Source organism: Sander lucioperca, chromosome 24 (assembly GCF_008315115.2).
Source record: "Sander lucioperca isolate FBNREF2018 chromosome 24, SLUC_FBN_1.2, whole genome shotgun sequence".
Lineage (NCBI taxonomy): Eukaryota > Metazoa > Chordata > Actinopteri > Perciformes > Percidae > Sander > Sander lucioperca.
Window position 1 is genome coordinate 8246509 of NC_050196.1, and position 19271 is coordinate 8265779.

Here is a 19271-nt window from a genome sequence, read left to right on the forward strand (position 1 = left end):
AAATGACAGACATTGCAGAAAAACAGCAACTTTCCACATACCATTAGGGGGATGTTCATGGGAAAACAAAAGACTTCAATTGTTGCTGCAGAGAGACAAACCCGACCAGCACTTCTAAGCATGTGTCGCCAAAAAACTGGTTCAATGCTGCCAAAACCCAGGATTGAACCAGGGACTTTAGACCTTCAGCTTTAACACTCTGCCAACTGAGCTATTTTCAGCACGAACCCTAGAATGTGGTGGCCGTTACCTGGAAGACAAAACATCTTGAAAAAAAGACATTCATTTCAGAAGTCAGCAACTTTCCACGTACCATTGGGGGCATGTTTATGGGAATAACACAAAACGTTACCTGCTGCTGCAGAGAGAGACAGAAATGGCCCAGCAGAGCTCCTCCGAGGTCCTTCCACATTGGGCAGAACCACTGCCACAAAGTTCTGTCATCAACTCCCACTGGACAGTGTCTCCATCCAGTCATCCATTTAGTAGACAAACAACCAATGGTGAAACATATGGGTTCCAATGGAACATCATAGGGAATTTAATGATAAACCGAACCAGGACTTCCAACCATGTGTCGCCAAAACACTAGCCCAAAGCTGCTGAAACCCAGGATTGAACCAGGGACCTTTTGATCTTCAGTCTAACACTCTGCCAACTGAGCTATTTTGGCACAAACCATTGAATGTGGTGGCCGTTACCAAGAAGACAAAACATCTCGAAAAAATGACATTCATTTCAGAAGTCAGCAACTTTCCACATACCAGTGGGGGCATGTTCGTGGGAATAACACAGAATGTTACCTGCTGCTGCAGAGAGAGACAGAAATGGCCAAGCAGAGCTGCTCCAAGGTCCTTCCACATCGGGCAGAACCACTGCCGCAAAGTTCCGTCATCAACCCCCTGTGGACAGTGTCTCCGTGCAGTCATCCATTTCGTAAATAAACAACCAACGGTAAAACATATGGGTTCCAACGGAACCTCATAGGGAATTTATTGACAATCCCGACCAGCACTTCCAACCATGTGTCGCCAAAACACTGGTCCAATGCTGCCAAAACCCAGGATTGAACCAGGGACCTTTACACCTTCAGTCTAACACTCTGCCAACTGAGCTATTTTGGCACAAACCATTGAATGTGGTGGCCGTTACCAGGAAGACAAAAAATCTTCCAATAACACAAAACGTTACCTGCTGCTGCAGAGAGAGACAGAAATGGCCCAGCAGAGCTCCTCCGAGGTCCTTCCACATTGGGCAGAACCACTGCCACAAAGTTCTGTCATCAACTCCCACTGGACAGTGTCTCCATCCAGTCATCCATTTAGTAAACAAACAACCAATGGTGAAACATATGGGTTCCAATGGAACGTCATAGGGAATTCAATGACAAACCGAACCGAGACTTCCAACCATGTGTCGCCAAAATGCTGGTCCAAGTCTGCCGAAACCCAGTATTGAACCAGGGACCTTAAGATCTTCAGTCTAACGCTCTCCCAACTGAGCTATTTCAGCACCAACCCTAGAATGTGGAGGCCGTTACCTGGAAGACAAAACATCTTGAAAAAAAGACATTCATTTCAGAAGTCAGCAACTTTCCACGTACCATTGGGGGCATGTTTGTGGGAATAACACAAAACGTTACCTGCTGCTGCAGAGAGAGACAGAAATGGCCCAGCAGAGCTCCTCCGAGGTCCTTCCACATTGGGCAGAACCACTGCCACAAAGTTCTGTCATCAACTCCCACTGGACAGTGTCTCCATCCAGTCATCCATTTAGTAGACAAACAACCAATGGTGAAACATATGGGTTCCAATGGAACGTCATAGGGAATTCAATGACAAACCAAACCGAGACTTCCAACCATGTGTCGCCAAAATGCTGGTCCAAGTCTGCTGAAACCCGGGATTGAACCAGAGGCCTTTAGATCTTTAGTCTAACGCTCTCCCAACTGAGCTATTTTGGCACAAAGGAATGAAATTTGGTGCCTGTCAGGCAGAAAAGAAAACACTTGAAAAAAATGACAGACACTGCAGAAAACAGCAACTTTCCACATACTATTAGGGGGATGTTCATGGGAAAACAAAAGACTTCAATTGTTGCTGCAGAGAGACAAACCCGACCAGCACTTCTAAGCATGTGTCGCCAAAAAACTGGTTCAATGTTGCCAAAACCCAGGAGTGAACCAGGGACTTTAAGATCTTCAACTTAACACTCTGCCAACTGAGCTATTTCAGCACCAACCCTAGAAGGTGGAGGCCGTTACCTGGAAGACAAAACATCTTGAAAAAAAGACATTCATTTCAGAAGTCAGCAACTTTCCACGTACCATTGGGGGCATGTTTGTGGGAATAACACAAAACGTTACCTGCTGCTGCAGAGAGAGACAGAAATGGCCCAGCAGAGCTGCTCCGAGGTCCTTCCACATTGGGCAGAACCACTGCCACAAAGTTCTGTCATCAACTCCCACTGGACAGTGTCTCCATCCAGTCATCCATTTAGTAGACAAACAACCAATGGTGAAACATATGGGTTCCAATGGAACTCATAGGGAATTTAATGATAAACCGAACCAGGACTTCCAACCATGTGTCGCCAAAACACTAGCCCAAAGCTGCTGAAACCCAGGATTGAACCAGGGACCTTTTGATCTTCAGTCTAACACTCTGCCAACTGAGCTATTTTGGCACAAACCATTGAATGTGGTGGCCGTTACCAGAAGACAAAACATCTCGAAAAAATGACATTCATTTCAGAAGTCAGCAACTTTCCACATACCAGTGGGGGCATGTTCGTGGGAATAACACAAATGTTACCTGCTGCTGCAGAGAGAGACAGAAATGGCCAAGCAGAGCTGCTCCAAGGTCCTTCCACATCGGGCAGAACCACTGCCGCAAAGTTCCGTCATCAACCCCCTGTGGACAGTGTCTCCATCCAGTCATCCATTTAGTAAATAAACAACCAACGGTAAAACATATGGGTTCCAACGGAACCTCATAGGGAATTTATTGACAATCCCGACCAGCACTTCCAACCATGTGTCGCCAAAACACTGGTCCAATGCTGCCGAAACCCAGGATTGAACCAGGGACCTTTAGACCTTCAGTCTAACACTCTGCCAACTGAGCTATTTTGGCACAAACCATTGAATATGGTGGCCGTTACCAAGAAGACAAAACATCTCGAAAAAATGACATTCATTTCAGAAGTCAGCAACTTCCACATACCAGTGGGGGCATGTTCGTGGGAGTAACACAAAATGTTACCTGCTTCTGCAGAGAGAGACAGAAATGGCCCAGCAGAGCTCCTCCGAGGTCCTTCCACATTGGGCAGAACCACTGCCACAAAGTTCTGTCATCAACTCCCACTGGACAGTGTCTCCATCCAGTCATCCATTTAGTAGACAAACAACCAATGGTGAAACATATGGGTTCCAATGGAACGTCATAGGGAATTCAATGACAAACCGAACCGAGACTTCCAACCATGTGTCGCCAAAACGCTGGTCCAAGTCTGCTGAAACCCAGGATTGAACCAGAGGCCTTTAGATCTTTAGTCTAACGCTCTCCCAACTGAGCTATTTCGGCACAAAGGAATGAAATTTGGTGCCTGTCAGGCAGAAAAGAAAACACTTGAAAAAAATGACAGACACTGCAGAAAACAGCAACTTTCCACATACTATTAGGGGGATGTTCATGGGAAAACAAAAGACTTCAATTGTTGCTGCAGAGAGACAAACCCGACCAGCACTTCTAAGCATGTGTCGCCAAAAAACTGGTTCAATGTTGCCAAAACCCAGGAGTGAACCAGGGACTTTAAGATCTTCAACTTAACACTCTGCCAACTGAGCTATTTCAGCACCAACCCTAGAATGTGGAGGCCGTTACCTGGAAGACAAAACATCTTGAAAAAAAGACATTCATTTCAGAAGTCAGCAACTTTCCACGTACCATTGGGGGCATGTTTGTGGGAATAACACAAAACGTTACCTGCTGCTGCAGAGAGAGACAGAAATGGCCCAGCAGAGCTGCTCCGAGGTCCTTCCACATTGGGCAGAACCACTGCCACAAAGTTCTGTCATCAACTCCCACTGGACAGTGTCTCCATCCAGTCATCCATTTAGTAGACAAACAACCAATGGTGAAACATATGGGTTCCAATGGAACATCATAGGGAATTTAATGATAAACCGAACCAGGACTTCCAACCATGTGTCGCCAAAACACTAGCCCAAAGCTGCTGAAACCCAGGATTGAACCAGGGACCTTTTGATCTTCAGTCTAACACTCTGCCAACTGAGCTATTTTGGCACAAACCATTGAATGTGGTGGCCGTTACCAAGAAGACAAAACATCTCGAAAAAATGACATTCATTTCAGAAGTCAGCAACTTTCCACATACCAGTGGGGGCATGTTCGTGGGAATAACACAGAATGTTACCTGCTGCTGCAGAGAGAGACAGAAATGGCCAAGCAGAGCTGCTCCAAGGTCCTTCCACATCGGGCAGAACCACTGCCGCAAAGTTCCGTCATCAACCCCCTGTGGACAGTGTCTCCGTCCAGTCATCCATTTAGTAAATAAACAACCAACGGTAAAACATATGGGTTCCAACGGAACCTCATAGGGAATTTATTGACAATCCCGACCAGCACTTCCAACCATGTGTCGCCAAAACACTGGTCCAATGCTGCCGAAACCCAGGATTGAACCAGGGACCTTTAGACCTTCAGTCTAACACTCTGCCAACTGAGCTATTTTGGCACAAACCATTGAATGTGGTGGCCGTTACCAAGAAGACAAAACATCTCGAAAAAATGACATTCATTTCAGAAGTCAGCAACCTTCCACATACCAGTGGGGGCATGTTCGTGGGAATAACACAAAATGTTACCTGCTTCTGCAGAGAGATACAGAAATGGCCAAGCAGAGCTGCTCCAAGGTCCTTCCACATCGGGCAGAAACACTGCCGCAAAGTTCCGTCATCAACCCCCTGTCGACAGTGTCTCCATCCAGTCATCCATTTAGTAAATAAACAACCAACGGTAAAACATATGGGTTTCAACGGAACCTCATAGGGAATTTATTGACAATCCCGACCAGCACTTCCAACCATGTGTCGCCAAAACACTGGTCCAATGCTCCCGAAACGCAGGATTGAACCAGGGACCTTTAGACCTTCAGTTTAACACTCTGCCAACTGAACTATTTTGGCACGAACCATTGAATGTGGTGGCCGTTACCAGGAAGACAAAAAATCTTCCAATAACACAAAACGTTACCTGCTGCTGCAGAGAGAGACAGAAATGGCCCAGCAGAGCTCCTCCGAGGTCCTTCCACATTGGGCAGAACCACTGCCACAAAGTTCTGTCATCAACTCCCACTGGACAGTGTCTCCATCCAGTCATCCATTTAGTAGACAAACAACCAATGGTGAAACATATGGGTTCCAATGGAACATCATAGGGAATTTAATGATAAACCGAACCAGGACTTCCAACCATGTGTCGCCAAAACACTAGCCCAAAGCTGCTGAAACCCAGGATTGAACCAGGGACCTTTTGATCTTCAGTCTAACACTCTGCCAACTGAGCTATTTTGGCACAAACCATTGAATGTGGTGGCCGTTACCAAGAAGACAAAACATCTCGAAAAAATGACATTCATTTCAGAAGTCAGCAACTTTCCACATACCAGTGGGGGCATGTTCGTGGGAATAACACAAAATGTTACCTGCTGCTGCAGAGAGAGACAGAAATGGCCAAGCAGAGCTGCTCCAAGGTCCTTCCACATCGGGCAGAACCACTGCCGCAAAGTTCCGTCATCAACCCCCTGTGGACAGTGTCTCCGTCCAGTCATCCATTTAGTAAATAAACAACCAACGGTAAAACATATGGGTTTCAACGGAACCTCATAGGGAATTTATTGACAATCCCGACCAGCACTTCCAACCATGTGTCGCCAAAACACTGGTCCAATGCTGCCAAAACCCAGGATTGAACCAGGGACCTTTAGACCTTCAGTCTAACACTCTGCCAACTGAGCTATTTTGGCACAAACCATTGAATGTGGTGGCCGTTACCAGGAAGACAAAAAATCTTCCAATAACACAAAACGTTACCTGCTGCTGCAGAGAGAGACAGAAATGGCCCAGCAGAGCTCCTCCGAGGTCCTTCCACATTGGGCAGAACCACTGCCACAAAGTTCTGTCATCAACTCCCACTGGACAGTGTCTCCATCCAGTCATCCATTTAGTAAACAAACAACCAATGGTGAAACATATGGGTTCCAATGGAACGTCATAGGGAATTCAATGACAAACCGAACCGAGACTTCCAACCATGTGTCGCCAAAATGCTGGTCCAAGTCTGCCGAAACCCAGGATTGAACCAGGGACCTTAAGATCTTCAGTCTAACGCTCTCCCAACTGAGCTATTTCAGCACAAAAGCATGAAATTTGGTGCCTGTCAGGCAGAAAAGAAAACACTTGAAAAAAATGACAGACACTGCAGAAAACAGCAACTTTCCACATACTATTAGGGGGATGTTCATGGGAAAACAAAAGACTTCTACTGTTGCTGCAGAGAGAGACAGAAATGGCCCAGCATAGCTGCTCCAAGGTCCTTCCACATCGGGCAGTGTTGCAACATTCTGTCATCAACTCCCTTTGCACAGTGTCTCCGTTCAATCAAATAAACAACCAACGGTAAAACATATGGGTTCCAACGAACTTCATAGGGAATTTAGTTACACACCCAACCAGCATTTCTAACCATGTGTCTCCTAAAACACCGGTCCAATGATGCCAAACACCAGCATTTCACTAGAGACCTTTAGATCTTCAGTCTAACGCTCTCCCAACTGAGCTATTTCAATTAGGGTGATGTTCACGGGAAAACAAAAGACTTCTACTGTTGCTGCAGAGAGAGACAGAAATGGCCCAGCAGAGCTGCTCCGAGGTCCTTCCACATTGCTCAGAACCACTGCCGCAACGTTCCGTCATCAACTCCCTATGGACAGTGTCTCCATCCAGTCATCCATTTAGTAAACAAACAACCAGTGGTAAAACATCTGGGTTCCAAAGGAACTTCATAGGGAATTTATGTTCCACACCCTATCAGCATTTCTAACCATGTTTCCCCTAAACACCACAAAATCTCAACGCATGGTGCCTGTCAGACAGAAAACAAAACATCTCAACAATTCTTTGGACTTTGAACGACAATTCCCGAATTGCAGGACGTTTCAGAATCCCACACATGCAAAGCACAACCAGCTACAGACAACAAGTGGCAGACAGAGCGTAATGCAGGCTATCTGTCTTAAATAAAGCGAGACGTATCAGTCCATACAGTATGTGTCTCTGTGTTTTGGGGGGAAGACAACCTGCACATCACACGGAGATGCCACATGCAGAATGCTTTAGAACAGCAGGTCGGGTTAATTAATTCTACTGCTAACTTACAACACTAATAACATTACCGTCGCCAAAATACCCCCGCAAATTAAATCCCCTACTTCTCCGTTCACCGTCAAGCCACTAAACCTGTACGGACATAAGCACCTCTGCTGAAGTGTTAAATTCTTCATTCATCATATGACACAACGTTTCACAATGTCTGATTACTCCACATTTTCATTGTGATATTTTGTGATTACATTCTGAATCTGCAGCGTTCTCTGTCAGGTAAATATAGTAGCACAATGTCTTCCTCTGATGTAGAAGTAGTCTACCCTGTAAGTCAGTAGTAGGCAGTGGAGTTGCATATGAAGTGGTTTGTAAGTAATTTTGAGGTACAATTTGGTTTTGAAGAAGTCTACAAGCAGCAATACCACAGGCCAAGCAATCGGCCTGTTCCAAACAGGCACATTTTCAACGGGCACTGCACTCCTTTTAAAGCACTAAAGTGATTCAGCATCTGTAGGTTCTCTTTTCTGGAATTATTTAAAAATATTGGCATCAGAAGCACAAGTATTTGATTTAGCATCAGGCAAATGGATGGAAAGTCACACCGCAGGCTGTATTCTGTGAACAGATCTAAAAGTAAGCATTCTGCTGTTTGATCAAGGCACTCAACGTGATATATTCATTTAAGATAACTTTGCAGAGACATCAGTGCTGCACCTAAGTGGATGTCTAGACCCAAATTTGGCACAAAGTGAAGCAGTTGTACTGTTTTACAGGTCAGATCTTGGAGTGATCTAATTGGAGTTTCTATTATAAAAAGCAAAACTATCAGCCAGGAGACTCACATTTCTAGCAACACTAGTAGTAATGCAGCTTCAGGAATAGTGATGTCATGTCAGGCCTTGTCTTTTATGCACATGCACACATATACTCACAAACACCTGTTGCTAAGGCTTGAATTTGCCCAGACTTTTGAAACGGTTAATTATTCAAGGGGACGATTTCTTTGGATTAAAGTAAATCCGAAGAAAACTGTTCAAAGTTATTTTTTGTGGATTATCCACAGTATCTGGGACATTGTTATGATATAAGTTGTTGAATTTTTCAAATGTAATTTTTTAAATGCTGTGAGTAGCATGAACAAAACTTCACTCGTCTCCACCATATTGGAGCGGAGGCAGGAATCTCATAGATTTATTTATATCAAACTGGTCTCATGAAATTGTCTCATAAACCAAAAACATCCCTATAGACACCAACAGAAACAGGTGAGAAAATGTTTAAGACGCAGCAAGCCCTTACTTCATTTTTGATGTTCTACTGATTGGATGAACTGATCCTTTAATAATGATGTTGCAGTTCATGCATTCTACCCGCAGATGTCAGTGCAGGATAAGCTTCAGCGTCTCCAGAGTGATGTAATGCAATGTTCAAAAGTGTGAATAAAGAGCAGCAGCATTTCCCCATACATTTACAATTTTTAAGCCAAAGCTACATTTTCATTTCATATATTGCAGCCTGTTTATTTGTAAGTTTCTGACTAACTACTACTACTACGATTTCAATTTCGTTGCGTGGTTGAAAAAAGAGAGAAAAGAACAGAATGTATTGCAGACACTGTAGGCTACTGTTTAGTGATAAAGAACAACTAGGCTATAAATACAGATTTAAAAAAAGACTTCTGTTGCTCAAAGTTTTGTTCATTTTTGTCTGATATTTCTCTTATTTTTGCAATTTGTTTTGGTGCAAAACTACTGTCTCAACATATTTTAACTTTTTCTTCCAGTTCAAACCTTATCTTCCTCTTATAATAATACGTGCCTTTACTTACTTACAGTTGCATCATAGTTTCAGGACTGCAATTTAAGACAATTAAATCAGACAATTTAAAAACAATAAAATACCTAACAATAATACGAGATAAAAACAATATTAATATTTAAATAGATAAAACATGTCGGAAATAAAACAGTGCGCTAGCATTCGCCTTCATTCTTGTCACATATTAGCTCACAACAATAACTCCACTAGTTATCAATTTATACAGCAGACAATAACTTACAATGTTATAGCGCACATATGAATTAGTGTGACGCTCTCAGCTCTGTTTGTCCAAACTATTAGCCTATTTCCAACAGCTTTAAATGTATCGTTGTGCACCTCGTGAGGCTAAAAGGATGACACCTCTTGGCTAGCTGTTATCTGTCTTTAATTAAACATTTTAACAGCCACAGATGAAGAAGTCATAGAAAGAGAAAGCGGCGTTCCAGCCATAGACAGCCAACTGAACCTGCCATTGGCTGAGCATCTGGCGCGCGTCTCCGCCTCTCTCATCACTCCGAGGGCTCGCGCCCGTTGCGGATGCGTGCGACGGGACGGTCTCGCGACCCGCTGTGTCCCTGCTCCCCATCTTTCTCCGTCGCTGAAACGGAAGATTAACTACAAACACTACAATGAGAGGATTTAACGCGCAGCAGCCGCTGCTCCATTTCATTTAAGTTGAAATCGTCGTGTTTGGGTTTATTTCCCCGTGAAAATGGCGACGGGTTCAGGCTGGCAGCCTCCGTACAACACCTCGACCAGCAGCACCAAATATACCCCTTCTTCAACGTCCAGCATGTTTTACGACGGGACTTTGACGCTGGAATACACTCAAGACCTGCATTTGAAGATGAGCAAGAAGATAGCACAACTGACCAAGGTGTGTAGGTGTGAATGCATGATGTAGGATGGAGTGGACAAGTCATTTAGAGCAGGTCGGGATGTGGACGGAGTGGTGCTGTGGAGAGGATTGTGCTGGTGCTGGTCTGTCATTTGTAAACATGCTGATGAGGTAGGATGTGGTAGTATTTTATGGTATTTTAAACATGTACTTTGGTGCAGGTCAGGAGGTTTGATGCTAATGTCAGATGTGTTGGTATTTTGGAGCAGGTCTGATGATATTCCAGTGCTCTGCATGCTTGCAGGGTTCATAGGTCACCATTGAATACTCAGTTTTACTTTGTTTTTGATGCTAATAATATGTAGTGGTAGCTATTTAGCAATATGTTTGAGGACGTGAATTCTATGCAAGACTTAGCCTACCTAGAAAGAATGTGTATTCTCCAGTGATCTTACTACTCACTGTGCAGGCTGGTAGTATACTGTAGCTACTCTGCATGTACTCTGCCTGCATAAAAACAGTGATCACACTGTATTTCATGAGTGATTACACTGATGGCTGAGAGTTTTCCAGATGTATTGCTGTACATTTTTTTTTACCTTCTAACAAACCACTGTTTAACCTGTGCATGTTTTTCTGCACTCAGGGCTGCCATTGCCAAGGGCCGAGGGAAGTTATGTAATCTCGGAGCGATGCAGGGATTTGGCAGAGCTGCTTCTTTGTAGTCCACCTGAAACCAGTGTAGGATACAGGGGACACTATGTCGCGCTGTAGTGGAAGATTTAAGGTGGCAGCTACAGTTTACAACATCTAGGCTATAGTGGAAGGGTGGATAAAAATGTATATAAAACAGATTATACGATCATGCTGTACAGGGGGAGACAAAAGCAGAGAGTAGAGGACAGAAGATTTTACATAACAGGCATGGTGATACTATGCCAGTACAGAATTAGACACTGTGTACACTACAGAAGAATAAGATGTACAAATACACAACACTGCACATAGATTGCAACTGTGGATATCCAGATTATAATGCAGCAGTTGATTAAAATGGTTTGTAGTTGTGGAGAGATTGTGGTGGAATTAAGGTCCACAAACAACAGATGTAACACTTTGAAGGCAGTCCAAGAATGTGTTTTGACCCAAATAGGTTCACTGGAACTTTGCTGTGTTTAGTTAGTATGTTCTTCTCATTGTGTTACTGTTCACTTGGATTTCCTACTCCTTAAACCAAATAAATGCAGGTTAGGTGAACTCCATCATCACTGTGATAGATCTGACAACCTTTCCAGGGTATTTCTTGCACCGTGCATGCTGGGAGAGCATGCATCCGTAACCCATGAGCCTGAACCGAATAAGCACATGTAGAAACTGGATGGATGGATGGTTGTAAGCCAAAATCATTGATCCAAATGAGAACAAAACATTCATCAGAACACTAAAATTCACAAAGACAGAATTGGGGCCTACTATCAACTAGAGCTGGGCAATATATCGATAATATATAGATATCGTGATATGAGACTAGATATTGTCTTAGATTTTGGATATCTTAATATCGTAATATGGCAAGTGTTGTCTCTTCCTGGTTTTAAAGGCTGCATTACGGTAAAGTTATGTCATTTTCTGAACTTACCAGACTGTTGTAACTTTTCTATTATTTGCCTTTACCCACTTAGTCATTATATCCACGTGCACATTACTGATGAATATGTATCACAAATGTCATTGTGTAAATATTTAGTGAAAGCACCAATAGTCAACACTACAATATCGTTGCGGTATCGATATCGAGGTATTTGGTCAAAAATATCATGATATTTGATTTTCTCCATATCGCCCAGCCCTACTATCAACCGCAAGTTAACTGACCCTCTACCACAGAGACCTGCTAGTCAAACTCAATATCCAATCTTTGGTTTTATATGGTCATAACGTTACTGATTGGATAGTCCAAACCACAAATATGTCCAGTGTGCTGTCACCTAAGACAAAAGACAAGCAGCACACCCTCACAATTGAGACGTTTAAGCCAGAGAAGGTTTTTTTAAACTTATAATTAATCATAAGAAAGTAGTTGAGGATTCATTTTCTGTTAATTGACTAATTGATTAATCAACTAATTGTTCCAGATTTACAACCAACTGGGCTTTTATTACTCTCCTGCCTGCAAGCAACATAAATGTATGACCCAGGATCAGACCGTTACTGTCACGATGGTGCAGTAGATGGTCTGCTCTGTTCTGAATGAGACTCTGATTACATACAATCTGTGGAGGGGTCTGTAGCTGCAAATATTTAAACAAGACATCATGGATTTTTGCCTTTCATACCATATAGTGCCATATGGATATGCCATCCATATGGCACTGTACTAACTCTTCTGTACATATATATATATATATATATATATATATTAATACTCCTGATGTCAAAGCTACCATCATCTCTAAGTAAAGATAGAACAATTCTGCATTTCAGACACCTTTACTTCACGAACCTGCGGAGGGCCTTGAATAGCTTTAGTCAACTTCTATTACTATTGGTTGTTGCAGATGGAAGAGAATAAAGTGCATGTTTGTGTTTGATTTGCAGCTCGTAGTGTAAAAACGTGATTACAGTTCAAATGCAGTGATCAGTTATTATAGTGGCTCCACAGTTGGACTGCGAGCCTCTCCGCATTGGAGAAGGAAATTCAGCTAAAAGAAGCTGGAGAATCAAGTTGTTTTCGTCCTCACAGCTCCAAAAATCCTCTATTATATATATATTTTTTAACAATGTTTTTACTGATTTTTCATTTCGTACATTTTTAACAGCCCCATCCACGGACATACATTGCGCTATATTCTTGATCCAAGCACCAAATGTAAGAGCTGGAGCTTTTACAAGAAGGCTTTATTTTGTAATATTGACCACATATTTGATATTTAAACAGTTAAGTAATTGCTTAAATTTAGTGACACCCTAACATTCGTTGTACTGCAATTATAGCAGTTGTGCGTTTGACTCATATACTGTAGCCTCCGCCCTCTCTAATGGTTGATGAGAAATATTTGCTGGGATGTTTGCTGGAAGGTCGCAGCAGTCCCTCGACTTTCCCAAGTTCAGCACCCAAAATAAGAACCCAGATTGAGGCCAAGTAAGGTACAGTAAATGCTGTTGTGTGCAATATGGCGTCAGTATTTGTGCGGCTCCTATTTTTAGGCTTTATTCTTTACATTAAATGGCATGACGATTATTGAATGTAATGGGGTTTGAGAAACGAACTGGATCAGAAGATGTTTGCTTCACCATGTCATAGTTTTTACCCTGCTCTTTTCTGAATATCACAGAAAACACTTTTGGCGTTTTCTCTGTCAGTGAGACTCAGTGTGCTCTTTGTTCTTGCCTGCTGTGTTTGCGAATGTGGTTGTGATGTGGTGTAGTGATGCTCAGGGAGGAACACAAGCGTCCTTGGCGCGTCGGAGCAGCACAACAACGAAAAGAAGGAACAGATGCAAAGTGCTTTTACACCATGACTGGAAGGACAAAGTAAATGCGCTTTGTGCTTCAGCAGCAGCTAATTGGTAACAGAGACTGTGTTGCCACTTCATGAAGTGTCTGGTGAAGGAAAACAGTAGACTAAAAGCTCAAATGTCGAGGGATCCCGTTAAGACTACAGCACGTCTGAGAATAAGACTTTCATTAATCCTTTAATTAGTGAATATGATGGTAATCCTCTGAAAATGATGAAGGCAGAGCAACAGGGTTTTGCCAGAGCCAAATGCTGCTGCAGTTCTACTCCAGACATCAATGGCCTCTATTCTGTAGTTCAATCAATAGTGATCGCCTCTACAAAACGTCCTCCAGCCTCAGAAACGTCCCTCCTGGGTGCCCTGTTGTCATTTTCACCATCACCCCTCATTCGTCCTGCACAAAGCAGCTTTATATTTGACATATTGGTGGTAAAAGGACTCAGACTATAATTCCAGTTGATAATAAGCCTTTTGATGACAATTTGCTATTGGTCAGTAGGGGTGTGACGAGACGAAATACGACTGGAAAAAATAGTCTTTTATTCAATCGAAAGACACAAAATGAAAAACGAGCAGTGTGGAAGGTTTTGCCACAAACTCAAATGACTGGCTTCTCTCCTGTATAACTAACCCTTTCAGACCTAATAACTGCGGCGTTTCCACCGGGAATCCAAAATGCTGCCACACAAACAATTTAAAATTTGCGGGTAGGGTTGGGTACAGTTCACATTTTTACCGATACCGATACCTGAAATTCAGTGCCGCTACCCAACGGTACCTTTTTCCGGTACTTTCCCCTCTGTAATAACAAAAAAAAAAGTTCTCGAGCTCTGGTCACACCTCCATTGGTCAGTCATTTGTCCACCTCTGTAATACAGCAGACACAGTGCAGTTTGATTGATTCCATAGACTTGATCATTGCTCATTAACTCTAATGATACATTTGAATGAGACTCCTCTGGGAGGTTTTAGTGTGCCATAATGGTTTAACATTACTTTCCTTCTGACAGGAATACAATTATGCAGTAAGAAAGTTTATCTTTGTTATCTTTTTTAATATTCTAGGAAAGAATCATCATTGTTTTAAAGACTTTGAATAATGATACCCAATAGTGGCACATTTGTTTAATATAAGTGATTGTATGCAATTATTCATTATAAATCTGTGCAGCTTTGCTCACTCTCCCGAAGAAGCGCCTTTTAGGTCAGGGGAAACGAAGGAGCTCAGGGGAAATCATATGATTCAGAGGCAGCACACTGTAGGTCATCAAGCCAATAGAGCGGGCAGAGGAGATTCACGATAAATGTCTTACTGCTCACTGAATGACTGATTGTAACTGTAGTAGCTGCAGGCTGTTGTGTTGCCTTCTGGCTTGGTTTTATTGGAGCGTCGGGCTGAAAAACTCTCATGATGCCCACAGCACAGAAGAGAGGAAGAAGCTATTTGCTGTAGCTCTCTTCGTTTTCTTTTATTGTAAATGTCATATCTAGGGATGTACATATGCATGATCTGCTGCACTTTCATGTGTATGCTCACTGGGCAGGTGATCAGTTTGTTGTTACAAATCTACTGTATGCAGTATAATGTTCTCATCTCTGTGGGGGAGAATTGTTAAACAAAACTGCCACATTTATGATGGCTGGATGCTTCTCTGCTACTGCCAATGTTAATCAGCTTGTTATAGTTGTCAGGTTGCACCAATCTGGTCGACAGATGCCAATTAAGAGTGTCAAAACAGATCCAGCTCCAGCTCCAGCTCCAGCGCAGTGGAAGCAACATTTGCATTTTAACACACTGAAATAGGGTGTAAACTCCGTAGTGTCGCAATCCACAACAGCTCCATTGTCTTGGCTAAACCTGTAAACCTTTCGCTTCTGCAAAGGACAACAATGTGCATAAAGTTATAGATTTGAGTTTTAAAGTTGACCATTTTCATGTCAAGAAAACCAAGTTTTGACGACATCTTCCAGAATGTCATTGTTGTCAGGGTGGATAAGCCTCTGAAAAAGTATTAAACCACAGGACATTAAAACATCCCATCAAATCCCAGCACTAACATCAGAATCAGCTTAAGGGCTTTGTATAATCAATATAATCAATCAAATAGTAGCATATCTGTCATATGACAGAGACCACGCTACAATGCTTAAAGTTTCATGCAAGAAAGTTTTTCCAAAATCGGTTGAGACAGTAAGAACATGGAGTTTTATTAATGCATGCGTCAACTGAATGCTTGGTTTTTACAGTTTAAGTAGGGCTGTGCAATTAATCGATTTTTAATCGTGATTACGATTTCTGCTCCTAACGATCCCAAAAAACAGAGTAATCGAGAAAAACGATTATTTTGCACATTACGTTTTGCAAGTATTAGAGGGAACTTTCACAGTTCAAGGTGTTTTCACTGTTGATTTGTTTAACTGTTTCACTGTTTGTTTGTTTTTAAATTCAATAACTACAACGTCTTTCCAAAAGTCAACGAGTAACCATGTAAAATAATCGTGATTTCAATATTGACCAAAATCATCGTGATTATGATTCTTTCCATAATCGAGCAGCCCTAAGTTTAAGTGGACTTTATAATTTATCAAGAAATAGACAAAGTCACAGTAACAAGCACAATCTCTCTCTAACCTTTACTAAGCCATAATTGCCGTACACAGATAATGTATGAATATTCCCACAATGGTCGTGGGTATTTCTAATAAAAAGTGACCGCCCAGGTTTTTACTTTTTGTCTCCATTCAATCACAGTCTCCACCTAATTAGGATTATTTTCATTATGGATTAATCCCCAAAACCATGTTAGAACTGTTAACGTAACTTATCATACCAAGACTACATTATTATTCATCATCAACAAATGTGTTTTCATCACTGGTTATTGTTGAACTTCTTTTGCAACAGAATCACTTTAAGACACTGAGTCAAATTGCATTGTGAACAATTATTAATGGAAATCAATCTTTAGTGTTTAACAACACCAAAGATTGCTTCCCATTCCCACTCCTGGTAGATGAAGAAGAAACGGAAACAAAAAGGGGGAGAGATAAAAGGATGAGAGCAAAAGGGAGAGGAGAGAGAGAGAGAGATGAAAGCAGCAGGCGCACCAGCAATATTAAAATAATCATGTATAATTGAAGGAACCTTTCCATGGCCGACTTACTGCTGGGAATCAGAGGCTTACACTGGAGAACAGTAGGCTAACACCTACCTTACTCTGACTTCTTTCACTGCCAGCTGAAACATACTGTCGCGGTAACACCGCCAGTCATGCACAGTAGGGCCGGGACGATATGCTCAATCATTTCACGATACATGGGTGCCGATTCGATTTGTATTGCAATTGTCATTTATTGCGAATCGACAGTATTGAGTAATGCGATTTTCTTGTCCTTCTTTTAACAAAAACGAAAGTTGAATAATAAACTTCTAGAGGCAATATATCATGGGACATTTCTAAAAACAAATTGTTTTCTAAGAAGAATGTATGTCACATGTCAGTCAGTCAGTCTGACATTTATTTCATTTGTAAAGAAGAACATAAGGTGTGTTTTCTGCTCTCGGTCTGCTTTGCTTGACATGATGTAGTCGCCGTCAGCGGTGCCGTATAAACAGAAAATATTTAGGTGAATCATTGGTAAAAAAAAAATTCATAAAAAATATCAAAAAACATCACGTTACATACTGTACAATTTTTTGATTTTATTTCAATCAGGGCAACACCCAGGGAGAATGAACATAAATCAGTTATGTTGTTACACTTTCATGACTGTATCTTCAAATGACAGCTTATCACAGGTTAAAGGTTAAAGGCTGATGGTATTTCACATGCATGGCTTCCTTTAGGAAACAAAAACCTTATCCTACTAACAAGTATTGTCTATTTAGCTCAGTCAGTATTTCTGTATACATGAGTGTTTGTGTGCTGCACTTCACTATTCCAGTCATGCAACAGTTAGCTGCAACGGTGCATGAAACACATTTAGTGTGATTTCAGTAACCAGGACTCATTTGTGATAGGGTAGCTTCAGGGCCTCAGTATGCTTCAAACAAAGGGCTTGTCATCAAACAGCCTTCTTTCTGACAACAGATATTGGGGTGGCGGTGACAATCGTTGTAACTTTCCGAAAGCAGACAATCTGATAACCACTCCCACAGAGGCAGGGTTTAATCTTCTCTTTCTTATGTGTTTTCATTCTTCTCACGACTTCTTCTGTCATGTTGTGGGTGAACAACTGAGTGCAGCACCTATAAATATCTTAGGAGGAGAGACTGACACTTTTAAAACCATAGGGTATTCATCCAGCCCTACATGAAACCATGACATGACATATGTCAGAAACACTAATTGACAAACATGATCATTATGAGAATAAGGCAAGTGGTTAACCCAAAGAGGCTTGTTGTCTAATCCTAAAATGTATAGAGATAAAAAAGACCATGTTGCCTTTAAGGGCATTTGTTAAGTTAGCCAAACAGACATGAGTACACTTTGGGGATCACTTAGGGCTGGCCGATAGGGAGAAAATCAGATATCACGATATTCTTGACCAAATACCTCAATGTCGATATTGCGGCGATATTCTAGGGTTGACTATTGGAGCTTTAACAAAATATCTTCACACTTATATTTTAGATGAATAATCATCAGTAATGTGGACATAATGTCTAAGTGGGGAAGAGGCAAATAATAGAACAGCTAGAACAGTCTGGTAAGTTCAGAAAAGTACATCACTTTACTGTAATGCAGCCTTTAAAACCAGTAAAAGACCACACTTATGTCATATCACGATATTACGATATCCAAAATCTAAGACGATATCTAGTATTATATCACGATATCGATATAATATCGATATATTGCCCAGCCCTAGGATCACTACAGTTAATTGATGAGGCACCTATACAGTGTGTAATAAATGTTATCTGGGGTTGAGGTGCAGATGTTTGACAGCAGTGGTTTTAGTATTTGCTGTATAATGGAGCTTTCAATAAAATAGAGAATTCCGAGCCCTGATTATCACTTTGATGTTGATCCAAGTGGTGTGTAAAAGCCAGAAAATAATAATTACATGCCAGTGTCATTATGCCTTACAGAGGATAATTACCATGTATGTGTCCATTACGTACTGTATGGAAATTTTCACCTCACCTTTAAGTGGAACAAAATGTGGAGCTTCTAGTTCTAATGCCAGCGGGGCTGTAATTCAGCTGACCATGACTGAATATTAGCTGCTCACAGGGGGCTTCAATTTGCTGAAGCTTAAGCTTTTTTTTTTAAAAGCTCCTTCTGCATATCATTTAGCTGCAGCACCTATAAAACCTACTTATATATCTGGGAGAGAGAGTGCAAGCATGACTGACAAGATGTTTTTCACTTAGGCTTGTTTTGTGGAGAGTGCCACAGCCAGCAGACCTTCAGGGGACCGTATCTGAGAACCATATGGGATTTTAGTTCATTTTTGTGTTTACTGAGAAATGTAAAAAAAGGTTAAAACATGTTCACACATAACTCCATTGCACCAAATTTGTTATCTAAGCTTTTTGCCACAAAGAACTTCGTCAGGGCGGTGATTTCACATGTTTGGCTATCACAGCTTTCTCTTTCTGTCTCCATCTTGTTTTGTTGTGACTTGCTGTGTTTGACGGCGTCTGGGCTCCTTTGGCTTTGCGTGTGGTGTAACCCTG

General features: G+C 41.8%; 1 protein-coding gene and 2 non-coding genes across 8 annotated transcripts in view; 1 reads left to right on the forward strand and 2 right to left on the reverse strand.

Annotated features, from left to right (window-relative positions):
* Positions 1 to 1890: 1890 nt before the first annotated feature.
* Positions 1891 to 1963, reverse strand: trnaf-aaa. Its single transcript has one exon. It is a non-coding gene; the product is annotated as a tRNA-Phe (tRNA).
* Positions 1964 to 3511: 1548 nt separating this feature from the next.
* trnaf-aaa lies at positions 3512 to 3584 on the reverse strand. Its single transcript has one exon. It is a non-coding gene; the product is annotated as a tRNA-Phe (tRNA).
* A 6156-nt stretch (positions 3585 to 9740) lies between these two features.
* The window catches only part of zgc:85722 (uncharacterized protein LOC407982 homolog), a 54548-nt gene continuing 45017 nt past the window's right edge, over positions 9741 to 19271 (forward strand). For 5 of the 6 annotated variants that reach the window (XM_031292124.2, XM_031292129.2, XM_031292127.2 and 2 more), the window contains exon 1: positions 9741 to 10103. In XM_031292124.2, the coding sequence (XP_031147984.1) occupies positions 9939 to 10103 (165 nt within the window). In that variant the 5' untranslated portion in view covers positions 9741 to 9938. The remainder of the gene's footprint in view (positions 10104 to 19271) is intronic. The other variant, XM_031292125.2, reaches the window with a different exon arrangement.